The sequence below is a fragment of the Castor canadensis genome, chromosome 5 (genome assembly GCF_047511655.1).
Source record: "Castor canadensis chromosome 5, mCasCan1.hap1v2, whole genome shotgun sequence".
Classification (NCBI taxonomy): domain Eukaryota; kingdom Metazoa; phylum Chordata; class Mammalia; order Rodentia; family Castoridae; genus Castor; species Castor canadensis.
The window spans coordinates 31910552-31932947 of record NC_133390.1 but is presented as its reverse complement, the minus strand read 5'-3'; the positions used below and the strand labels follow the sequence as shown (position 1 = coordinate 31932947).

The 22396-nt window shown below is 33.2% G+C and overlaps 1 protein-coding gene across 8 annotated transcripts in view; it reads left to right on the top strand.

The window, feature by feature from the left end:
• Window positions 1-22396, top strand: part of Robo1 (roundabout guidance receptor 1) — a 1075667-nt gene that overhangs the window by 972998 nt on the left and 80273 nt on the right. For all 8 annotated transcript variants that reach the window (XM_074072928.1, XM_074072923.1, XM_074072927.1 and 5 more), the window contains one exon: window positions 20775-20899. In XM_074072928.1, coding sequence (XP_073929029.1) covers window positions 20775-20899 — 125 coding nt within the window. The remainder of the gene's footprint in view (window positions 1-20774; window positions 20900-22396) is intronic.

Below are 22396 nucleotides of genomic sequence, written 5' to 3'. Positions count from 1 at the left end.
TTCCCAGACTTAGAGGAAGTGTGTTCCAAAGAAAGGCAGCTAAGAATGTGGAATTGGAGTCAAATTACTGACTTTGGATCCTGATGTTCAATACTGTGCAACCCAGAAGAGGTTATTTAAATTTCCTGAGCCTCAGTTTCCCCCTAGGTAAAATGGGTATAGTAATATAACCTCACAGCATTTTTGTAAGAATTAAATATTATATATGTACATGTAATATCTATAACATTTAACATGCTGCCTGACATATAGTGAATATTTTGTGAGGAGCATGGTACTGATAAGTAGTAGAGTATTGATAGGTTTATTGCTTGATCTTAATAATTACTGAGTTACAAAAAATACCAATTTTAGATAATTCTAGACAAATAGCTCTTCTTCTATTGTGAATGAGAAATCTGAGGCTCTAATACTGCCATGACAAATTATTTATTTATTTATTATGGTGCTGGGATTTGGACTCAGGACCTACACCTTGAGCCACTCCACGAACTCCATTTTTGTGAAGAATTTTCAAGATAGGGTCTCGCAAACTGTTTGCCCAGGCTGACTTTGAACTGTGAACCTCTTGAACTCTGCCTCCTGAGAAGCTAGGATTACAGGCATGAGCCACCAGCACCGTGATGATTTATTATGTACCAAATTGTTAAAAATTCTTCACAATACAGAGCTTTACATTTTCACTAAAAAAAATCTTGCTGAGAGTGGTGGCACATGCCTGTAATCTTAACAATTGGGAGGTGGACTCAGAAGGATCTCAAGTTTGAGGGTTGCCTGGGCTACATGGTGGAGACCATGTCTCAAAAAAAATTTGGGGGGCTTTTATAATAAATATGTTGATTTTACTGCTATCTTCAAAGCTAGTGATAGACCTCTGTTGAAGTTTAGCAAAATAACTGAATTAATGAATATTATGATTAGTTGAGAATAGAAATTCAAAAAAGATTACACTTTACATATGATGGTGTGTTATTCCTATTGGAAAACACTTAACAGAAGGTATTTGACCTCAGTTTTGATTCCATTACTTACTTCTTCTAAGACTGACTGTTTCCAGTTTTATTCTCAGCTCCTCAGTCTCTACAAAGTAGAGGTATTTCCATACAGTTCACAGTCTATAAGATTTATCCATGAGTAAATAGTCTCAAAAACTACTAACTCTTCTTCTCAGCCATTTGGAAACTTCAAATAACCACTCCAAAACATGGATGAACTATGAGGTCGCTCTGTATTAACAGTGGTCATTGCACTGGAATCTGTACCATATACCTGTTAGGCATAACATTGGTTGAGTTACTTCTTTGGTAGCAGAGTGTCAAAAACAAATAATAAAAAAATTAAACCAAATCAAAATATTGATTATTTTATATAAGGAATTTTATTTTACTTGGGAGAGAGGTAAATTGTAATAAACTTTGTGATATTAGAAAGTTTCAGATTACAAATATATCCTCAGCTTGTCTCTGTAAATATTTATTCAATGAAAAGACTATCCCCATTCTTTTAACTTGCATATCAGTTTTGATATATCCTTAAAACTTGTTATCATAATAAGACTCAAAGGCTCTGCTGTGATCTGACCTGCTGAGGGATAATTAACATTCATTCCATGGCCAATAAAAAGTGGTTAAATAATCCTGATTGGAGTAATTGGAACTGAAAAGTGTTTCTATTTCATTTTAATTAGCCAGAAAATTCAGTTAACCTGAGCCCATATTCCATCATTTTCTGAGCTTAGCTAAGATTTACTGCCAATAAATTTAAACCATCAGTTGTTTTATTTATACTTAATGTTTGTCTCTAGCTCTAGTTTCTTTCTCAAGGGTTCTATTTATGAACCTAAAATCCACAAGCAAAACTAAATATCTTTTTAACAAAAGACACGTCCTGTCACAATTTCATTTATTGTTATATATGGACTTTAATGTCTCAATTTGACAAGTGCTAGGATTACTGCTCTGTCTGGGTAGGAATGAAATATTTTCTGATCTAGTATTTCATACTGCATAATAGCCCCATCTTGTAAGGAAAAGGATATTTATTGTGGTATTTATAACAATTTTATAGGTTGTGACATACCTATAAAATATAAAATGTAAGCAGAACAAACGTGATGCACAGAAGTAGGGTGTCAAGTTTTTAAGTCATGTGTCATTGAAACTACTAAAAATTCTGCCTCCCTTTGGTCACACGTCTGTTTTGTTATTTTACTGTCTTAATCTCAGCCTACTGGGATTTATTACATGCTTGTCAGATGGGCCTTGAAATTCTTCTTTGTAATCAGATGCTAATCAAGTTAAATTCGTTTATTTGTTTTTCTTTCAGAACCAATTCATGGTTAATTTTTTTTCCTTTATTGTTGTGCTGGGTGGGGGGTACATTACAAAGGTTCTTACAGTGTATCAAATATATAATACTTGAATTCACCTCCTCCACTGCTCTCCTTTATCCCCCCCTTTTTCTAGTATAGTTTTAACAAGTATCATTTTTACATTTACATACATGTGTACACAGCATTTGCACCAGATTCAGCCTCCTACCCCTTTTCCCTGCCACTTCCCCCCTCACACTGGTACCATAATTTTTTTTTCTTTTTTTTTGCTGGGAAAAGTGGTTTTCTTTTTTTTCTTTTTTATTATTCATATGTGCATACAAGGCTTGGTTCATTTCTCCCCCCTGCCCCCACCCCCTACCTTACCACCCACTCCACCCCCTCCCTCTCCCCCCCGTCAATACCCAGCAGAAACTATTTTGCCCTTATTTCTAATTTTGTTGTAGAGAGAGTATAAGCAACAATAGGAAGGAACAAGGGTCTTTGCTGGTTGAGATAAGGACAGCTACACAGGGCATTGACTCACATTGATTTCCTGTGCGTGGGTGTTACCTTCTAGGTTAATTCTTTTTGATCTCACCTTTTCTCTAGTACCTGTTCCCCTTTTCCTATTGGCCTCAGTAGCCTCAAGGTATCTGCCTCAGTTTCTCTGCGTTAAGGGCAACAAATGTCCTTTTTTATTTGGTTAAAGGCAGATTTTAGCATGGTGAATCCAACTTCAATTACTTAAAATAATTAATTAATTAAGTAATTAATAATTACTTCAAATTACTTCAAATATAAGTATTTGTTTCTTATTTTACTAACAAACCTTATAAAATGTATAAATTATTTACTTGCAAAGACAATTATGTTGATGGCTTTCAAAATAATTTGTTTTTAACAAGTGCTATCCCAAAACAAAGATAGAAGTTAGACCTTAAACTTTGAGTTTTTCTCAATTCCAGTTTTGCTTCAACCTCAAAGATTTCTTAGAATTCTTGAGTTTAGGTACTCATTACTTAAGCAGGGAAAACTGAATGGTGTTCTTAATCTTTCCACTTTCTTTGTAGCTTTTCACATAAAGCAGCTTCTATTACTGCCACAATTTTATTTCCAAAGTTAATTTGTGGCTCTATCACCAAAACGATCGTGTTCCCATAAATGTGTCCTATCGGTCACAGGAAACTGGGCAGAATACAGACTTCCATATACCAGTTATTTCTCAGGCAATCACCTTTTATCTCCCTGAGTTGAACCATTAGGAAAATCTAATCCCATTTTTGTTCATCTCTCTTACAATAGGAACCAAAAGACATTTAGTCTTCCTGTTTCCCTTGAGACCTGAATGCTATGTCACTCAGACACAGGAAGCTATGCTTTGAGATCTCAGTTCACACCCCATTACACTCCTCACCAGGCTCCTCACAGGAGCCAGTTATTCTTTGATGCTCAAGAAATGGTTGTTTTTCTGCCTTTTCTGCAAGCTCTGTTAAAAGAAAATGTAGGTGCCACACATTTCCAAACCAGGCAATGCAGTTATCAGATGAATGGGATTCTGTGAAATCTCAGTTCTTCTCTCATAAGTGCTTATCCTTTTTTTCTTCCCTTGATCTGAAATCACTCCATTCTCTCAATTTCATCACCTGTTCTTTAACTGTTAAATGTGGTATGAATTATACTACTACTAGCTTTTAAAATTTGTTGCTGATACATAATAGGAATGTTCAAATGAATCATCAAAAGGATGTGCATTCTGTTCTGTTCTGCACAATTACTATTTTTCTTATGCTTCTCATAAGTATTTATGCTTATAATGTACAGGCATATATAACAATATAATGAAGAAGCAAAGCACTTCTTCATTAGGATTAACTAGCCAGTGACAGCTGCTAGAAGGTTGAGCTTTAAAGTGTGAGATTGACATGAAATGAAGGAGACACAAAGGCAGGAAAAAAAAGGCCCTGGCTGTCTTCTGGCTTACTTAATTTTTACTAATGGGACATTTCCTAGAGCCTCTTTCCTTCCTGCTGGTGAACTGCATGCTTCAAACAAGAAGCTCTGCTGAACTATCTCAGTGCCACATTTTGTGACTGACCCCTATTAGTGTCCCAGTGAATTAGGAATTGAAGAGTAATTATAACTTTCAGTAAAATAAGAAACCACTGTCAGAAGTTTGCATGAGCTTTTAAGTTTCCTCTGACCTAGGATGAATAAATTCATAGAATATAATATTTTTATGCAAGTGAAAATAAGAACAGGGTAAGGATATGAAGTTGATTTTTTCTTATTCTTCATTTTAGTTATTGGCAATAAAACTGCAGAGACATATCCAGGACAGTTTGAGGAGCAGGGTCATCCTTCACTCTCCTTCTTTTCCCAGGTCTTATGCCTAATCAATCACAAAGTCTTACTTACTTTGCCTTTTCAATATTTCTTAGTGATATCCCCATCTCTCTCTTCTTTGTACCATTGCTTTAATTCAGGACTTTTTCATCTGTCTGGAAATTGATATCTAACTAGTTTCCTTGTCTCCATCTTGTTGTGTGAGTTCCATTGCCCACAACAGACTCATCTGCCTAAAGTACAAATCTAATTATATTAGTTCCTACATAAAACTTTGTCATGGTTCCCATATCTCCAGAAAAAGATGCAAATGACTTTCTGGTACTAGGTAACCTCCTTTCTTGCTACTACTCCCTGTAATCTAATTGGTAGTATTTATGTTTCATATGCATGTGCCACTGTGTAACTTACTTCTGGACTTTTTGTTATATTGGACCCTTGGTCTAAAATGCTCCCCTACAAACACCTGCTCCATCTTCCACTTGCTAACTATTCCCATCCTTGGATCCAGTTCAGGTGAGCATCTTCCAGCAAGCTCATCGGCTGCTTACCCCACTGTGGGTTCAGTATTCCCCATTCACACACTCACTGGAGTCTATTACTGCACTTGTCACATTTCAAAGTCTGCCCTGCTTGAATATGAGGTTTTTTTTTAGGTGCATGCTTTGTTTCCTTTGCCGTTTTAGTCTTATTGTTTTCTGCAATTTTATGGCAATCTATTTTAGCCAGGGTCCTCCAGAAAAATAGTAACAATAGGATATATGGAAAGATAGATAGTGGCTCACTTGTTTAGGAGAGCGAAAATGTCCCACATCTGCCATTTGCAAGCTAGAAAACCAGGAAAGGTACTGAAAGTACCTTTCAGTCCAAGTGAAAAAGGCCAGAGATCCTGGAGTTCTGATGTCAGAGGACAGGAGAAGATGACATTCCAATTCCAGAAGGGAGAAAAATGTGTCCTTCCTTCACCTTTTTTTCTATCAATTCAATATATTGGATGATGCTTTCTCACATTGGTTAGGATAGATTTTCTTCACTCAGTGTCCTGTGGCAAATGTTAATCTCTTCTGGAAATACCCTCTAGACTGGAAAAATTATGCATTACCAGTTATCTGGATATCACTTAACCTAGGCAAGTTGACCCATGACATTAACCATCACAGCATCCTTGGTGCTCTTGAAACATTTTCAGTGTGAGTGAATCACACACACTGAAAATGTGACCCTGAAATATACCACCTAACAAATCACTTCATTTCTCTCAGGGTTAGGGTTCTGAATGCACAAATAAAATCAGCTCATTAGCACATATGACAATGAGCTAAAGTAATAAATAAAAAAATTAATTCTCTGCCAAAAATGGGTTGTGTATAGGAAATGTTTATGCAAAGTTGTTGTAATTATTTTACTTATAAGATTCTTCCAAAACAGATTTAAAATCCATCAGATTTTTTGTAATTTTTATTGTGTCTATAGAAATTTAAGTGTAGAGTTTGGTCAGTGCCTTACCTTTCTTCAAAAAGAATTTTGATGACCCCTTAATCTATCTTTGAAAATTAGCTTCCAGTATTTCTTGAAAAGTATATTAAGGAATGCCCCCACCTCCCTTAGTCTCTCTTTCTCTCTCTCTCTCTCACTTGCCTTGCTGTTCAGGAACAGTCTACAAGGTAGAATTTAGTAACACATTCCTTTGTAACAGGCACACTTGGATTTGAAAGCTGAATAATTAAACTTCTGATTCTCAGATTTCAGAGTAGTAAAATGAGGATGAATATGTTCATAGGCAATTGTGGGAATTAATGAGCTGACAAACATGAAATGCTTACCACATTATGTGAAGTTTTTAAATTATTTCAGTGATGTCCCTTGCATGTATCAGAATTATTATTTTATCTGCCTTCAGTGACCTTAGCTGCTTATCAGTAGCTATATGAAAGGATTAAAGGGTGAGTCACGTATATATTAACAAAATGTTTTATGTGGACACACAATGAATACTCTTCAACAGACAGCAAATATCAAAACTTCTGTAACTGTGGATAAAAATGTCAATTTTTATTCAAGTTGATTTAAGCAATAATGGGTGAATGAAATGTAATACCCGTGATAAACTGCATTTAGCCTAAAAAAATATGTTCTATGATGTATTTGATACCTAAGTAATAAATTTACTTTTTTTGATTAAACAAATCTATAATTAACATGACCCCTTTTGACATTTAACATTATTATCCCTCCTGCTATGTTCATTTCCATTGAATTTCCTGGTGGAATGACTAATTTTGAATTCCTTTTACATTCATTCCATAAATATAATCCATACATGAGACATGAATAGACATACAATACATACAATGCCTCCATATATGAAATTTCCTCCACATCTGAAGGTTTGAAAAGAAAAAATGTGTACTGAACTTGTCCAGACTGTTTTTGTTATCATTATTCCTTAAGATTACAGCATAACAACTGCCCAGTTTTTATATTGTATTAGGTGCTATAAGTAATCTGGAGATCAGTTAAAGTATCGGGGAGGATGGACCAATCTACTATGCAAATGCCACATCACTTATATAAGGGACTTGAGAATTCAAGGATTTTTGTATCCATAGAACCCTGGAATTAGTCTTCTTTTGAGTATTGAGGGACAACTGCAAGTTGGATGGATGATTCCCAACAATAACTGCCATACCTTTTTAATCTTGAGAATTGGATCAGAAGGCATAATCTATTAAAAGAAATTGCATCTCTAAATCTATTCACTTTCTACCATGTGAAATAAAAACTTTAAAAATATCAAGATTCATCTTAATTTTATGTAATATGATATACTATGTGCACTTGTGGCTTTTTAATGGACCCAGTAGATGAGTATTTCATAATATAAAATTAAAGTAAAACTCTTAAGTCAATTTTTAACTATTTAAGCAAAAATAAAACAGCATGATTTGCTGTAGATTTAACTGCCAGTAGTGGAGGATAATTTTTTAAAAACTTATGTTAAAAGGCAAACTGGGAGAAAGATGGAGTATTTTGTAAATTTGTGGTTTCCTTAAATAGAGTTCACTATGTTATCATTACAGTGCATAGATCTTTGTTTAAGAGCCACATAACTTTTTGGAGCTCATATAATATCTAGATATAAAAAAAAGTAATGAGAAAAAAACTGAGTCCTTCAGTTCTGAATTTTCTTTCTTTGATGTAGACCTCAATTAAATCATTTTTTGGAACAGTTTCCTTAAATTGCTGATTTCAAAAAAGCTGGCAGTATAATAGTGCATTGTTTCTAACTATTAATGTGGTTATTTGAGTCAAAGCCAAAACTAATAGTGTCAAGGGGCCTTTTTGCAGGTTCAAGTTAGGTTTACTATAATCCAAAATTCTGGTTCAGAACTGTGAGCTCATCAATGTTTTGATGAAGCACACATTGTGAGACCTCCAAAGCTTACTTGATGACTTTAAGAACCTTACATGTGATGCTTTTGCCAGACTATGACAAGATATAGAAAATTGGTACCTTGGGGAATGATTCTTAATGATATGATGCAGAAATGCACAGAGGCCTAGGGGAGTCAGTGCTTTGCAAAAAACAGTGCTTCAAGGGTCAGGATACATCTGTCTACCTCTATATATTTACCACCTCCTTGTATGTAGAACTGTTCTTAATGTTGAGTTTAAGTGTCTTTTTCAAAATGTCCCCCTTACGGGATTTGCTATGCATTTATTATGTCTGTTTCTTTTCTTCTTGTTTATTTTGAAAAATTCAACTTAAGTCTAGAGAGGCTGTGCTGGGGAAGAGGTTGGTGATTGTAAAAAGAAAACCCCAAAGACAATATATAATGGAAACTTTTAAAGAATCAGTGTTGCCAGCTTTTCTTTGTGAGTATGCTGAAAGTAAAATGCTATCACCGGTGGTTTAATGAAGTCTCTCTACAGAGTCTAACAAGAGAATGATTTGAGAATAGTTCCTTCCCCTCACTCTTCTGATCCAGTGTTGCAAATAGGATTCTGAACTCTACTCCTGCTGGTTTTTTATGCTATTTGGTTTCATTGAGACCCAGCAGTATTTTGGCCTATGATTCTTTGCCATTTTTCTTTCTTTCTTTTTTTTTTCAACAAGGATGAAGGAAAGACTTCTTGTATTCTTATACCTTAAAGAAATAGCTATTTTAACCCTAATGGCTACTGAAAAGGTGACATACACTTAGATTCTTTCATTCACACAAAAGGCTTGGAATTGCTTTTGGTTATTTCAAACAAACCTATATAAATCTTAAAATTAGTCAAAAGGTAAAGCATTCACCAGTTGGCCTTACTGCAAGAAAATTTGAAACACTCTTAATGTATGTGCCAGGTAAATATTTGAAGAAATAAATAGAACAGTCAGGTACAAGAAATAATTGATACATAAGATAATCTTGTGACAAGTAATCACACAGCCCAGCACTAGTAAATAGCACATCATGGGCCTTCCGTTATGTTTGGAGCCTTACATGTGATTTATTCATGTATCCAACAGTGGAGAAGGTTTTCTGTGGCTCAGTTATAAAGATGTAAAACTGAGCAACTGTCTTTAACAACATTCTCCATTAACAGTGTCAATGTGGAAATTTGTAATTGAGTTGTGTGGATCTATAAAATGTGAATTACTCAGCCTGTGAATGAAATTGGGAGAAATAAATTATGGTTTTGCTTCTAGGCATTGACAAATAACTCATTTTAAAATTAGAATCCTTGCTAACAATCTCACACAATTTTAAGACTTGGAATTGTTTTGTGAGATGTGTATCACTTCATATAGAAGAATTAATCCTAACTTAATTCATGTTGACATATTGTATCAAGTACTACTTATAAAGTAATTAAGATCATTAATTGTTTAAAAGGAATGATCACAAAGAGAATAATTGTAGAAGATATGAAGGACACCTTTTTCATATGAAAAACATTGGATAAAATAAGTACAAAAGATACTTGAAAGTTTGATTTTTTTAATGCATCATGTATGTTAAATTATTTGTTTGCTAATATTTTAAATATTTTCTTAGGTAGGCACAGAATTATTATGCTAAAGAATATTCCTTGTTTGCAGATTTAATAAATCACTTCAGCATATTCAAAACATTAGGTTATAATTAAAATAGTTATATTTGTGTAGCATCTATATCCTTTGAGTTTTACTTCAGTAATTTAAAAATATGAAGTAATTCTTCCTATTTAAAGTTTTTAAAATGGTTCTGTCTAAATTGAAAATGAACATTTTGAAATATCATGCCTAATGTTTGCAAAACTGATTAAAATAGCATAAGCACTTTAATTTGCTTTTAAACTGTTATTCTCAGGTCTTAATAAATAATGTACCAGTGTAAACACACCTGCATAAAATGCTAAAATAAGTATTAGACAAAATTTAGCTGAGTAATTGCTTTATAACAGATTTATGAGGGTAGGAAAATCTATAAATGGTTGTTTAAAGGTAGCTTTAGGACATTTATTTTGTGTGGTTGATGTTATTAGGAGAGAATTTAGAGCATTGCACAGTTAAATGTGATAGATGGGCCACTTTACAAAGATGCTTTTAAAAAAAAGTTAACTTTGTGGAGGTAGAATAGTAATTTTAAGCTGTTTTTTAGGTCATTAGTAAAGACTTGTTGCTTTTATGCTTTTTTCCTTAGTCTTTTTTATTCTCAAAATTTACATAATCATTAAATATAGTTGATAATGTTGACTTGGTTTGCATTTCTAAGAAATAAATATTAAATAATATAATTCCATGCTGGATTTTGGAAATTTTAATTGTTAGACATGGATGAAAGAAACCTAAGTTCTAACATACTTTTTTTTTCTCCTTTATTGTTGTGCTGGGTGGGGGTACATTGTGGCATTTACAAAAGTTCTTGCAATGTATCAAATATATCATAATTGAATTCACCCCCTCCACCATTCTCCTTTATTCCTTCCTCCCTCCATTCCTGGAATAGTTTCAACAGGTATAATTTTTGCATTTGCATACATGTGTACACATTACACTGTATTCACCCTCCTATTCACTTTCCCCACCCCCACCCCTACTGGGACCAATGCACCCCCAACCCCAGCGGGACTTGTTCCACCCTCCTGTTCTCTGATTTTGTAGAAGAAAAAATGAAAAAGAAAAAAAAAAAGACGGTTTTGCTTGTTTGAAATTAAGGTAGCTACACAGGCAGTTTCCTTGTGATATTTCCATGTATATATATATATATTAAAACCCCTGTTGGTTTATCTCCTCTTTCTTCATTTTATCTTCGTCCATTTCTTATGGTGGTTTTAGCCTATTTGAGATTTCTGTATTCATTCTTGTATAGAGAGTACATTAACCACATTCAACTTCTTTGTTTCCTTCTTTTACCCTACCACTCTCCTATGTGATCTCCTCTTAATGTGAACAGTGTTTCACAATACTGCTCCATTTGTAGTAGGTCTAGCATACTTTTATACTAAATAGCAAATTCTCTTCCCATACATTTGATTTCATGACCTCATACGTTAGATATTTGTAGTCATCACCTTAGCAATTACATCACACTATTTTTGAGATGGAATTGACTGTTTTAACATTGTTGCTATGAGAAAAAAAATTCTAGAAGTCACAAACCTGCTTACTTATAGGGAGGATCTCAATTCAGTTGTTTTACTGACAATTAAGCAAAATTGTCATTGTAACATTTGTACCTTAACCCTGCATCGTCCAGGAAATATGCCATTGAAAGATAGGCATTTCATTTTTTTTTCTCACATAAACACAATCCTGAGCACTTTCTATGTTGAAAACAGTATGCTGGCATAAATAAGATATGGATTCTGTTTTCACATAGCTTATTGCAGCTGAGGAAGGAGGAGATACATGCTCAAACATCTGTAGTATCAGTGGAATATGAAAAGTAGATTCATAAAGAGATAGGAAGTAAGGATTTTTGCCTGGTCTTTAGAAACATTTTTGTCGTTTGTTCTTCTTTTCAACAGGTAGTTATAATATAAGTAACATCCTCAAGTTGATAAGATCTAGCTAGAAGCATGCAGGCTAGTCTGGGAGGCAAACATTTACAAAATGATCACACAAATGTATAATTGGAAGCTATGAGAAGTGCTCAGGATGGAAGGGTTGTTACGAAAAACGTAGTATTCTTATATGAGGTAGTATCAAATTTAGAGGTAGTTTCTTGAAGAAGTAGTCTTTTTATTTTTAAAGCTAAGATTTAAAGGAATCAAGCAGAGATGAGGAAGAATCCCAAGGTGTGACATAAACAGAACTGGAGGTAAGATGGAGCGTGGTGTACTTAATATCCGAAAGGTGCATGGAGCCAGAGTAGAGAAACAGAGGAAGTTGACATGAGAAGACACTGAGGTGTCAAATAGCGATGCCATAGAAAGGATGTAACTATTTATTTTAATGACAAGAGGACCATATTGAAAGATTTTAAGCCAAAAAAAAAAGCTTTATAATCATATTAGCTTTGTTTTTCCTTGTTTTGTTCCAATTACTGTGACTTCATTGTGATATTAGATTAGAAAGTTCAGGTGAGTGCTATTTGATAGCATGGACAAAGAAAGAGGTAGATGAAATGCTTGTGAAAGAAAAACATTGGAATTTGCTGATGGATTCTATATTTCAAGGAGGAGAAATGGGAAAAATCTAGGTGACTGGCTTTCTAAAAATTGACTTATGTATTTATTATTGCCATCGAAATTAAGATCCTAAGTTCTTGTGTCAGGTGATTGGTTGGGTGACTGCCTTTGAATCTTGCAGTCTTTAATGGGCAACTAAGTAAGTAGCAACATTTAACTAACTGTTTGATGGGAAAGTGGGGACATTTTTAGGAAGAGAAGGAAAGGAAGAAGGCTATTGTTAACTTTTTCTAACTGACTAAGATATGTCAGGCATGGTGCCAGGTACTTTGTATAAATTGGGGACAGCCTTATTAGTACATTTTCTTAGAAGCTTTAAATTAAATAAACAAGGCACATCAAGATTTCTCTGTCCTGACACAATTAGCATTTGGAACCTTTGCTGTGGGTGGCTGTCGTGTATTGTAAAATGTCTCTCAGCATCCATGGTTTTCATCCACTACAGGCCAGTATCTTGGCCTCTTCCTTTCCCTCCCCGCTTCAGTCATGACAACCAAAATTGTCTGGAGATCTATTGTTCTACAGAATAAAGTGGTATTTTAGTGAAGGCAAGAAGTTCATAGTATTTTATGTATCCATTAAATATATTCTAAAATGCCCCTTTTATTCTATTTTTATGTCTGCAAGGTTGAAAGGCGTAATGACATGCTTTTATGTTAAACTCAATCTTTTCTCCCCAAAAGAAATCATACCTAGTATTAAAATACTTGAACAGTTTTTAATTGTGAGAGATGTTATCATTCATGAGTATCAGTACATATAATTTCTCTGGCATATCAATGACTGGATTTTCTCAGTTCAAATGTAGATAACTTCACCACTTGAAAATTCAAGTGTGTCTCTATCTTAGTAAAACTGTATTGCTTTCAAAATATCCTGTAACTCACTACTTCATTCATATTCCTCTGGAATGTTCTACTTAAAGTTGAGACTAGTTAATTTGAGCCCTGTTATTCAATGTACATGAAAATGAAAAAAATTATCTTGATTTAAGAATTCATTAGAAATTACCTATTGATAATAAAAAGTAATATTTATTAATTAGCAGAATTTCAGAGTTAAGATGATTTCATTAATAGTCCATTCAAGAAATCTATTCTCTGTTTGCTAATAAGATTGGTCCTATAGAGATCAATTTTTTAACTCTAGAATGTTTTATTGAGTCATACTATAAATTTTCTCACACATAAATTATTTTAGATTCAATTATTGTAGCAGTCTTCTGCCATTACATTTGAAAGTAATTATATGGTCTATTACTAACAGTGAAGAATCTAACACTTATTTATAAAGATAAACTCAAATATATTTTCCAATTTGCTTCACATATTGGCATTTCAATGTGAAAATATCAAAATCTTAATTATAAATAATATGTCAATATATGCAAATATTTTGTTTTCTTGGAATTTTCTGATATTTCCTAAATTTAGCATAGGAACTATTTGTGTAAAATACTTCATTAATTTAAAATAATAATATCTGAAAAGGCTATTTTTGAAGGCTTCTTTTCTAGTAGAATATGCATTTGTGCATCCATCATCTGAAGGAAAACTGCTGGGGCACTGTGATTATCAGTTGTCTTCCTTTGCCTCTGAATGACCATACTCTTGAAAAAAATCATAGCACAGAAAGCACTTTAAGATACAACTTCCCCATCCTTTAGCCAGACAAGTTATATTTAAACTGGTGTGGCCAAATGGAAATAAATCCACTTTTAATGACCTCCAGACACATCACAGTTGGTGACCAATTCATGGTTCACTGACCTTTACTGTTAACTGCTCTTTTTCTATACTTTACCTAAATTGTTCATGCTATTATTCAGACCCATTATCTTCTTCTCTCCTGGCTAAATAGTTTTCAAGATTGGCTGGTCTCTGTGCTTACTAGACCTAGCTTGAAGACTTCTTAAGTATCTGTTTAGGTAGCTTAATTTCTTAAGGCCAAAAAAAAAACAAAAAACCTTTCCCCCAGATCTTGTATAATTTTTTCAAACATTTCTCTTCTTCCTGATTCATGATTCCTTAAATGTGACAGACACATGGAAGAAATGTATGGAATCTTTTCTTTCTCATTAACATCTTTCTTCTTTTTTCCTCCCTCTCTCCTTTTCTTCTTTCCTTACGTTTTCTCTTTGCTTCATATCTCATTTATACCTAAAGATATAACAGTACACACTCTTAGATTACAAAGTATCTCAAAATAACTCAATATTCTGGAGCCTTTTAATATCATAGTCCCAAAAGGGAGTCTTTATTCTAGTGGCTGTGTGGGTGTGTGTTAAGGAGAAGAGAGAAGAGAGGAGAAGGGAGAGGAGGGAAAAAAAAGGAAAGGAAAAAGAGGAGAATAAAATTTCTCCCAAACTTTTAAAAATAGTTTATTAAAAACTGACTTTCAGTTATATAATACCTTTTTTCTTCCAATATATATAAATATCCTTCTTCTGTTTTAGACTCAAAAGGCAGGGCTTGAAGCATGGTTCAAGTGGTAGAGCACCTGCCTTAGAAGCTCAAGACCCTGAGTTCAAAACCCAGTACCACCAAAAAACAGAGAATTTCATAATTATATAATATATATTACACAAACTTGTGCATAGTACATATTTCAGGTTTCATATCAGTCCCTTTCCCCCCAAAAGATGTAAGCATGATGAAATAGTATGCTTTTTATTCAAACTCAGCTTTGTAACAGGTTCCCTAATTTCTCACCCTTTTTTATATAATCCAATTTAAGAAAATTTCAGAGCTGTTGCTGGAGATACTGCATACTATTGCCATGCTAAAAAATAAAATAACAAAATTTTAATCTCTCAAAAGTGTATATCCACTTTTAAACAGTATTTTGCAATCTTATTTATGTATTTTTTCCTTTATTGTTGTGCTATATTGTTTCCTTAATTGTGGCATTTACAAAGGATCTTACAATGTATCAACTATATCATGCTTGAATTCACCCCCTTAACCCCTCCCCTTTATCTCCCTCTCCCTTGATTCATGGAATAGTATTTACTTAAAGAGTATTCTTGCCAAAATATAATTTTTCCTAAGTTTCAAAACAAATACTATTTTATTCAATTTATAATGATTACAAGTGATGAAATGATTAACATTGTTTCATCTTTAAATGATTGCATTATTATTATTGCAAAAGTTAAAAATTTCAAGCAGCTTTAAGTCTGCTTTGGAGCCCTTATAAATTTTCAATGTCTTTTAAGGTCTCTAGCTAAATATTATTAATGATTCTTAATATTGTGAGGAATTCTTTAAAAAGTTTTTAATATATGCTTATAGTAAATATTTTGGTAATAATAAGGACTTTAGGTTAAACATTTTATGATGGCATAAACATAAAATCAAATCTGTTTTGTGTCCCATGGCATATTATTCTTCCTAACCAATTAACCAGTAGAAAAATTTGTCCAGAGACATGATTTAGTCTAGAGACCTACAAGCCAATCTTTGATCTTGGAAAGCCATTTAGCAATTTAGTTTCTCTGTTTTCTCTTGCAGAAGGAAGAGGGTTATATTGCTTATTTCTAAACACTCTTCCAGTGCCAGCATTTTACAATTTTATTGTTTTATTAGAGGTAGAGACAGGCAAGGTTGTCTTCTTTGTTAGCAGGAAGGGAGGTGGTAGAGAGGTGGTATGTCTGAGCCTTTAAACAAATGTTGATGATACAAGGATAAAAGTGAGTGAAGCCTGCCATAAGCCTGGGACTTTAGACTATAAGGTATAAACAGATCCAAAGTTAGTCTGCCTCTTTTCTGTTTCTTTCTGATATACTCAATGGGACAATAATGGGAACTCCTGTTTTAGAGAAAGGGCCATCCTCTCTGTATGGAAAGAAAATCCTTTGACTTGACATTTGGAGAAATGTAGAGAAAGAGGAAATATGTGAAAAATTTAAAGAAATTTCTGTAAGTTATTCTGTTTCACAGCAATAGTCCTTGATACTTATTTGAATACAAGAATTATGTATCAAGTCTAATTAATATTGACTTACCCACAGATCAGAGAGTTATTTATTGGAGTGAAATATTGTATGTGCTGTTAGAAAAAGCTCTGTATCTGAGAGTAATGACCTTTGCTTTGAAAACAGAGAAACAAAATAAGTGTTTTAGATATGTATTACTTTAGGTTTCATTATAAAATACCCAAATATTTCAGCTTTGAAAACAAGTAATGTGATAAGAATTTCAGATAGGATTATAAAAGTCTTTCTGCTGTCATAATTTATTCAGATTTTTCCATGTGTCTTCTCTACTAAAAATCTGCAAAAGTCTAAGTTCAATACTTTTTAATATCTTTCCTACTAAACTGATGCTTCTGGACCAGCAGCACCTGGTGCTGTCAGAAGTGCTAACTCTGGCTACACCCATGACCTGTAGAATCACAATCTGTATTTCAACCAGATTTTGTGGGCGATTTGTATGCTTATTCACGTGCGGAAGCATGTGTGTAGTGAAATGTCATTAACAACATAAAACTTCTAAAAATCAATCTGATGATAGAGTTATGGGAATTAACATTCTTTATGCTCAACTTTTATTTCAATATAGTAGTTAAAGTTTATACTGTTTATGGTTTAAACTGTTACAGTTATCTCACCTGGCATGTGGTAGCAAAATGTAAAGTCATTTAAAGATGTTTTATAATTTTATGGCTTTTATCCATTGTATTTCTGTCATTTACTCATAGTAGACATTAGAAGATTCATTTTTCCTAAATTATTCATGATTATACTTGAGATGCTAACAAATACTCATTCATAGATATTGTGAACACAGTCCAAATATTAGTATGCTCTTTATTTTATGTTAAAAGAAGGATCATTGTTAAGTCAAATCTTATTACTTTTTCATTTTCATTTTCTGTTTCCTTATTTTTATTTATTCCATGTTTTCTTTTTTTGTTTTAGTTGGGTCTGGTAAGTTGACATTTTATTGGCCATCTTCTAATCACCGTGTCACTGTGACTGGAACTTCTCTTCCCTTTTCCATCCATACCCTTCCATGTCCTTCAACCAATCAGCTCCATGTTTCACTTGTCATTGGCCACAAAGACAGACTGCACAGAATAAAGTCTGCAGGAAGTATGGGTAACTGTGACAAAGAGTAAAGGTAATGGGGTTGCTAACTTTATGTCTCCTTAAGTAATGTATGATCTGCATCTTTTAATTTCTTCTTTCATGACATAAGTGATAAAAATAAGTCATAAGACTTAACTTAGTAAGTACTAGCTCAATTTGTGTCTGATAAGATCAAACAAATGATAGTATATACGCCCAGAGAACAATTGGGGGTTTTTCTTTGCTTCAGATTTGTTCTTAAATTAATGTCTCTGAATTTTTGTAAGTATGGCTCAATAACAGTCATTAAAAATCTTCTTGGTGAACAGCTTTGCACGTAGAGCTGGTTTGCTTTCATTTTCATTTCTTATGTCTGATTCATTTCACTTTATGTCTGAAATAACCACATGACATGTTGAAAGTTTATCAAACCTTAGGCCTCCTGCATGCTAGACAAGTGCTACATCCCCATCTGAGGAAGAAAAATCAAAAATTGAAACAATAGAGATTCATTAAATGATTTATATTTTATATAGACTATTAAGAAGTCATTAGAATGATATTTTAATAGAATATTTTAAAGCAGTATGATCCAGTTTGCATGGTAGAATTTTGGGTGGCTTTTCTTTTTTCCTTTTTCTAGTTTTTCCAAACATTCAACACATAATATATATACATTGGTAACATGATTATCTATTTTTAGTTACAGCAAGTTTAAATGTTTTAGTCTTCATAAAACATTTCAGGGCTTGGAGCATGAGTCAAATGTTAGAATGACAATCTAGCAAGCATGAGGCCCTGAGTTTAAACCCAAGTACAATAAAAAAATAAAATTCCCATAAGTCACCACAAATATAAAGCACATACATATTGTGAATGGCCTTCTCAATCTCCATAAGTAATTGACAATAATAGCTTGACACATAAAAGCATATTTAGTCTTTTTTCCCTAGAAGTATGTCTGCATCTAACATTTAACACACATATAGAAAAAGATTATTTTAAGGGGTTTAGCTTTGTTGCCCAGGCTGCCCTCAAGTTCCTGGATACAAGTGATCCTGCTGCTTCAGGCTTCTGAGCAGTTGGGGATACAGATGCCAGTCTGAAGAGGAGTTTTAAAAGTTTTATTTCTAAGACATATCTTGTGGTTGACGTCATTGTTGATATTGGCTTGAGAATATGCCTACAAAATGTAGTAAATTCATTTCCAGGCAAATATCCTGTGTGGAAGGATTGCTTCAGGATAAATGTAGTTATCATAAGGGTTTGTATTGCTTGTTCCCAAGTAAGTCTTTGAGGTTTGAGGAGAGTTGGCATTTTATAAAAGAAGCATAGACTCTGGCACACATTCTTAGACATGCTCCTGACATTTAGGAAAGAGACCACCCGAAGTTTCTACTTAACTAAGTGGTTTGAACATTTATATTTTCCTACTCAAATTTCCTTCATATTGGAAAGTCATATTCTCCCACTCATCTAATTAATCATTTGGTTTTCTTCCATTGAAAGAAACCAAACTCTAGTCTGGGTTTAGTTTATTATCCAGCCAGTCCTTCCAATTTCTTGGTCTGATTTCTGCATCAATTATTCCATCCTTAACTAAGGAGCCAAATGCTCCTGTATGGAGTTGTACTAGAAGAAAATCCCCAAGCAACAATGCACATGCCTATTATTATACCTGGGTAATGATAGTGTTTGCTAAATTCATGAGAAAACCACTTAATTGCAATCACAGTCTTTTTTAAAAGAAATTATAAGCTAGAATTCAGTGTTACCAAATTGAACTTAAACTACATCTCCTAACTTTGCTTTTTCTTCTCTGGAAGTTAGAGGACATTTGAAAGCATTTGACCTGATTTTTCAGATCTCCTATAATTTTCCAGTCAGATGGTATAATTTCTACTAAACCTCACTTTTTGAACAAAAAAAAGGGCGTAGAAGAAAACACACTAATCTAGAAGTTAGAAGATCTAATTACTTTCTGTAGTTTTGCCATCATGTAACCATAGACAAGTCATTTTACATTTTCTTTATTAAAAGCCTTTTCATGTTTTAAAAATATTTACAATTAGCACACATATTAAATAGGCATTAGTGTCCTTTTATGACATATCTATTTAAGTACCCAGAAAAAGGTATATTGGCAATTTTTTGTAAATGTACACACTTTATGTATTATATAATATTACATATATATATATATATATAAAAGATACAATTGACCAGAAATTATTTAGCAAGAGAAAAATATCCTTTCAAGTACTGACTTTCACTAACAAAGAACTCATACTCATGAGCAGGATGGTGACATCTGAGGACATGATCTAAATATGATTTTTAATTCATGTTTTCTTTAGGGTGCTACCTTAAGTGACTGGCATAGGTTAGAAATAATGGAATGTCTTAGAAAATAGATCAGCAGAACCCTGTTCTATACAAAGCATTAATGTCTGTGTTGAAATGTGTGTTCACTTCAATTTGAACTGAAACAAGACAGAGGAATTAGGTATTTCAGAGAGTTGAGAACAAATGCATTTGAAAAGTGTAAGCAGTAGGTAAGAAAACTGATTCACTGCACATTTTTCCATGTACAAAGCTTAGCCCCCAAAGAAGCATTTTTTCCCAGGGTGGCTCCATCAGCATACCTGATATTTTCAGCTACCATTGCTCTCACTGTAACTGACACAATTTTCTGACACTCTATTTACTGCTGGATGAAGTGGCCATTTGTGTCTATATAAATCAAACAGTTTGGACAAAGCTGGCAGTATTTATAATGTCAGGATGAGCAGATGGTTCAAATTTGCCCTCATTTCCATACATATTCTGTTTGAACCTGCCCTTGGCTATGTAAATGAAGGAAGCACATGACTCCACTATTGCTTTAAATTCACTTATATTCAAGTAATTGGACTTGAATATTGAAGATTTTAAATGGTTGCAATTTGCATGGTAGTATGTCAGGAGCTTTTGAGTTAAATTAAAGTAATTTTAGGACCTGCTTGCATCAGGAGGTCCTTGTGTGCCTATGATTGATGTTCACTCACCTTTAAGTAACTCCAAATGAAAAAAGACAATATTTATTCATCCATATTTCAAGTATACTTTGACTGTAAAGGGTCAAATTGTAGCTTGAGAATTCTTTTTTTAAATATGAAAGGTTAATCTTAGAAGGTCAAGCAGTGTTTTCACAATAAAACTATTTCATTCTATAAATAGGTATTCAACAATTTAACCTCAAATTAAAGGGTGAGAATTGGTCCTGTTATTATGATTGTACACACCATGTTACATAAATAAAGACAACACTTGGGATATCAGGAAGCTGTCTGAAGGCCATACTACAAGCTTTGGATTCAGTGTAATTTGTCTTATTTTCCTTAGAACCTCCACATTTTGTTGTGAAACCCCGTGACCAGGTTGTTGCCTTGGGACGAACAGTGACTTTTCAGTGTGAAGCAACTGGAAACCCTCAACCAGCTATTTTTTGGAGGAGAGAGGGGAGTCAGGTACAATCTTTTCATGAATGCCAGATATCTGAGAAGGAAAAACCTATGCATTACCTTTTTATACAGATGTCACATTGAGAAAAAACAGTTTTGAGTGTTCTAGGCAACTCCAGAATGAGAGAGAAGACAAAATTGTCTTCCTTGTTTTAATTCTCTCAATTGTCCCTACCTGGCTTTGGTACACAGGGTGCTATATAGAAGCCATTGTTTTATCATATAAATGATACTTTTATTTCTAATTCAGCCATATTAAATAAAGCCTACTCTTTATTTTTTCAACATAATTTAATTATCCTATTATTCATCTTTCTGGAATTATACATTAATAAATTTACATATATTTAAAGTAGACTATAATTATTCCATGTGATTTCTCTGAAAACATTAGAAATCTGAAGTACATTTTGAATCCTGAAGCTCTACAAAATTCTGTTTAATATCAATGTTATGTTAAATATAGCTCCATATATTCTATTTCTTAAAACTCATACATGATCACTATTTGCCATTAATCCTCTTCTCTAGACATTTTATAAACCAGAATCTTTCCTATATATAAAAGCTGGATTATAGAGATCTATACTTTTTCTAATTCCATTGAGCTTCAGTTGAATAAATAAGAAATTTTTAAATCATTTAAGTAGTCTTTTTAGCTCTTAATGATTTGCTTTGTTCAATAAAGTGAAATACTTTTAACATTTTTCATACTTGTAAAAAACATTTCTCATTCATTTTTTAAAAGTTACCCTCAATCTCATTTATATTTATTTGAATCTGTCTTTGATGTTTCATGGTCTTGCTCTAATGTGCTTTTATAAACAGCAAACAGTAAACGTCTGTAGGCAATGCTATCAGGTTATCTCTGGCTTTTACCTTGGTTGACAAATATTAACTTGATTGTGGTATGTGAGCCACCAATTGACTACCTTGGTGGATTCTAAAATATTCATTTGGCCTCATAGAACTAAATTTACTCACTGAATCTTAAAGACAAAAAAAAAATTTAACGTAGCAGAAATTGGAAGTGAATTAACTTCTTTTTTAGAAGAAAATCTGTGTAGCAAGAATAGTGAACCTTTAGTTCTTCTTATAGAATAGAGTATTCATTTAAATCATTTAAACTGTAGATCGAATTTTTAAAAAATTGCTTGGCTTGATTTAATAATGCAAGTCATTTTTTTCCACAAAACTCTGTCATGGAGTGGTAGTTAGTCCTTTATAAATTGATGCATGATAAAAAGCACAAAAAGCTAGAAAGAAGCACTTCATTTGATTAGAGAAAGATCAGTATTATTTATTTCATGAAACACAATGACATTATGTATTATTCTGCATGAAATGTGCACTCCTAGGAAGCAAACCTTTTGATTCAACTCAATATATGAATTACAAAAAAATCTATAACAGATATTCCTACTTTTTATCAGAAAAATCAAGATACATAACTTGTTAAGAAATTGAAAAATTATCCTGAATATTTATAATGGACAGCTAACA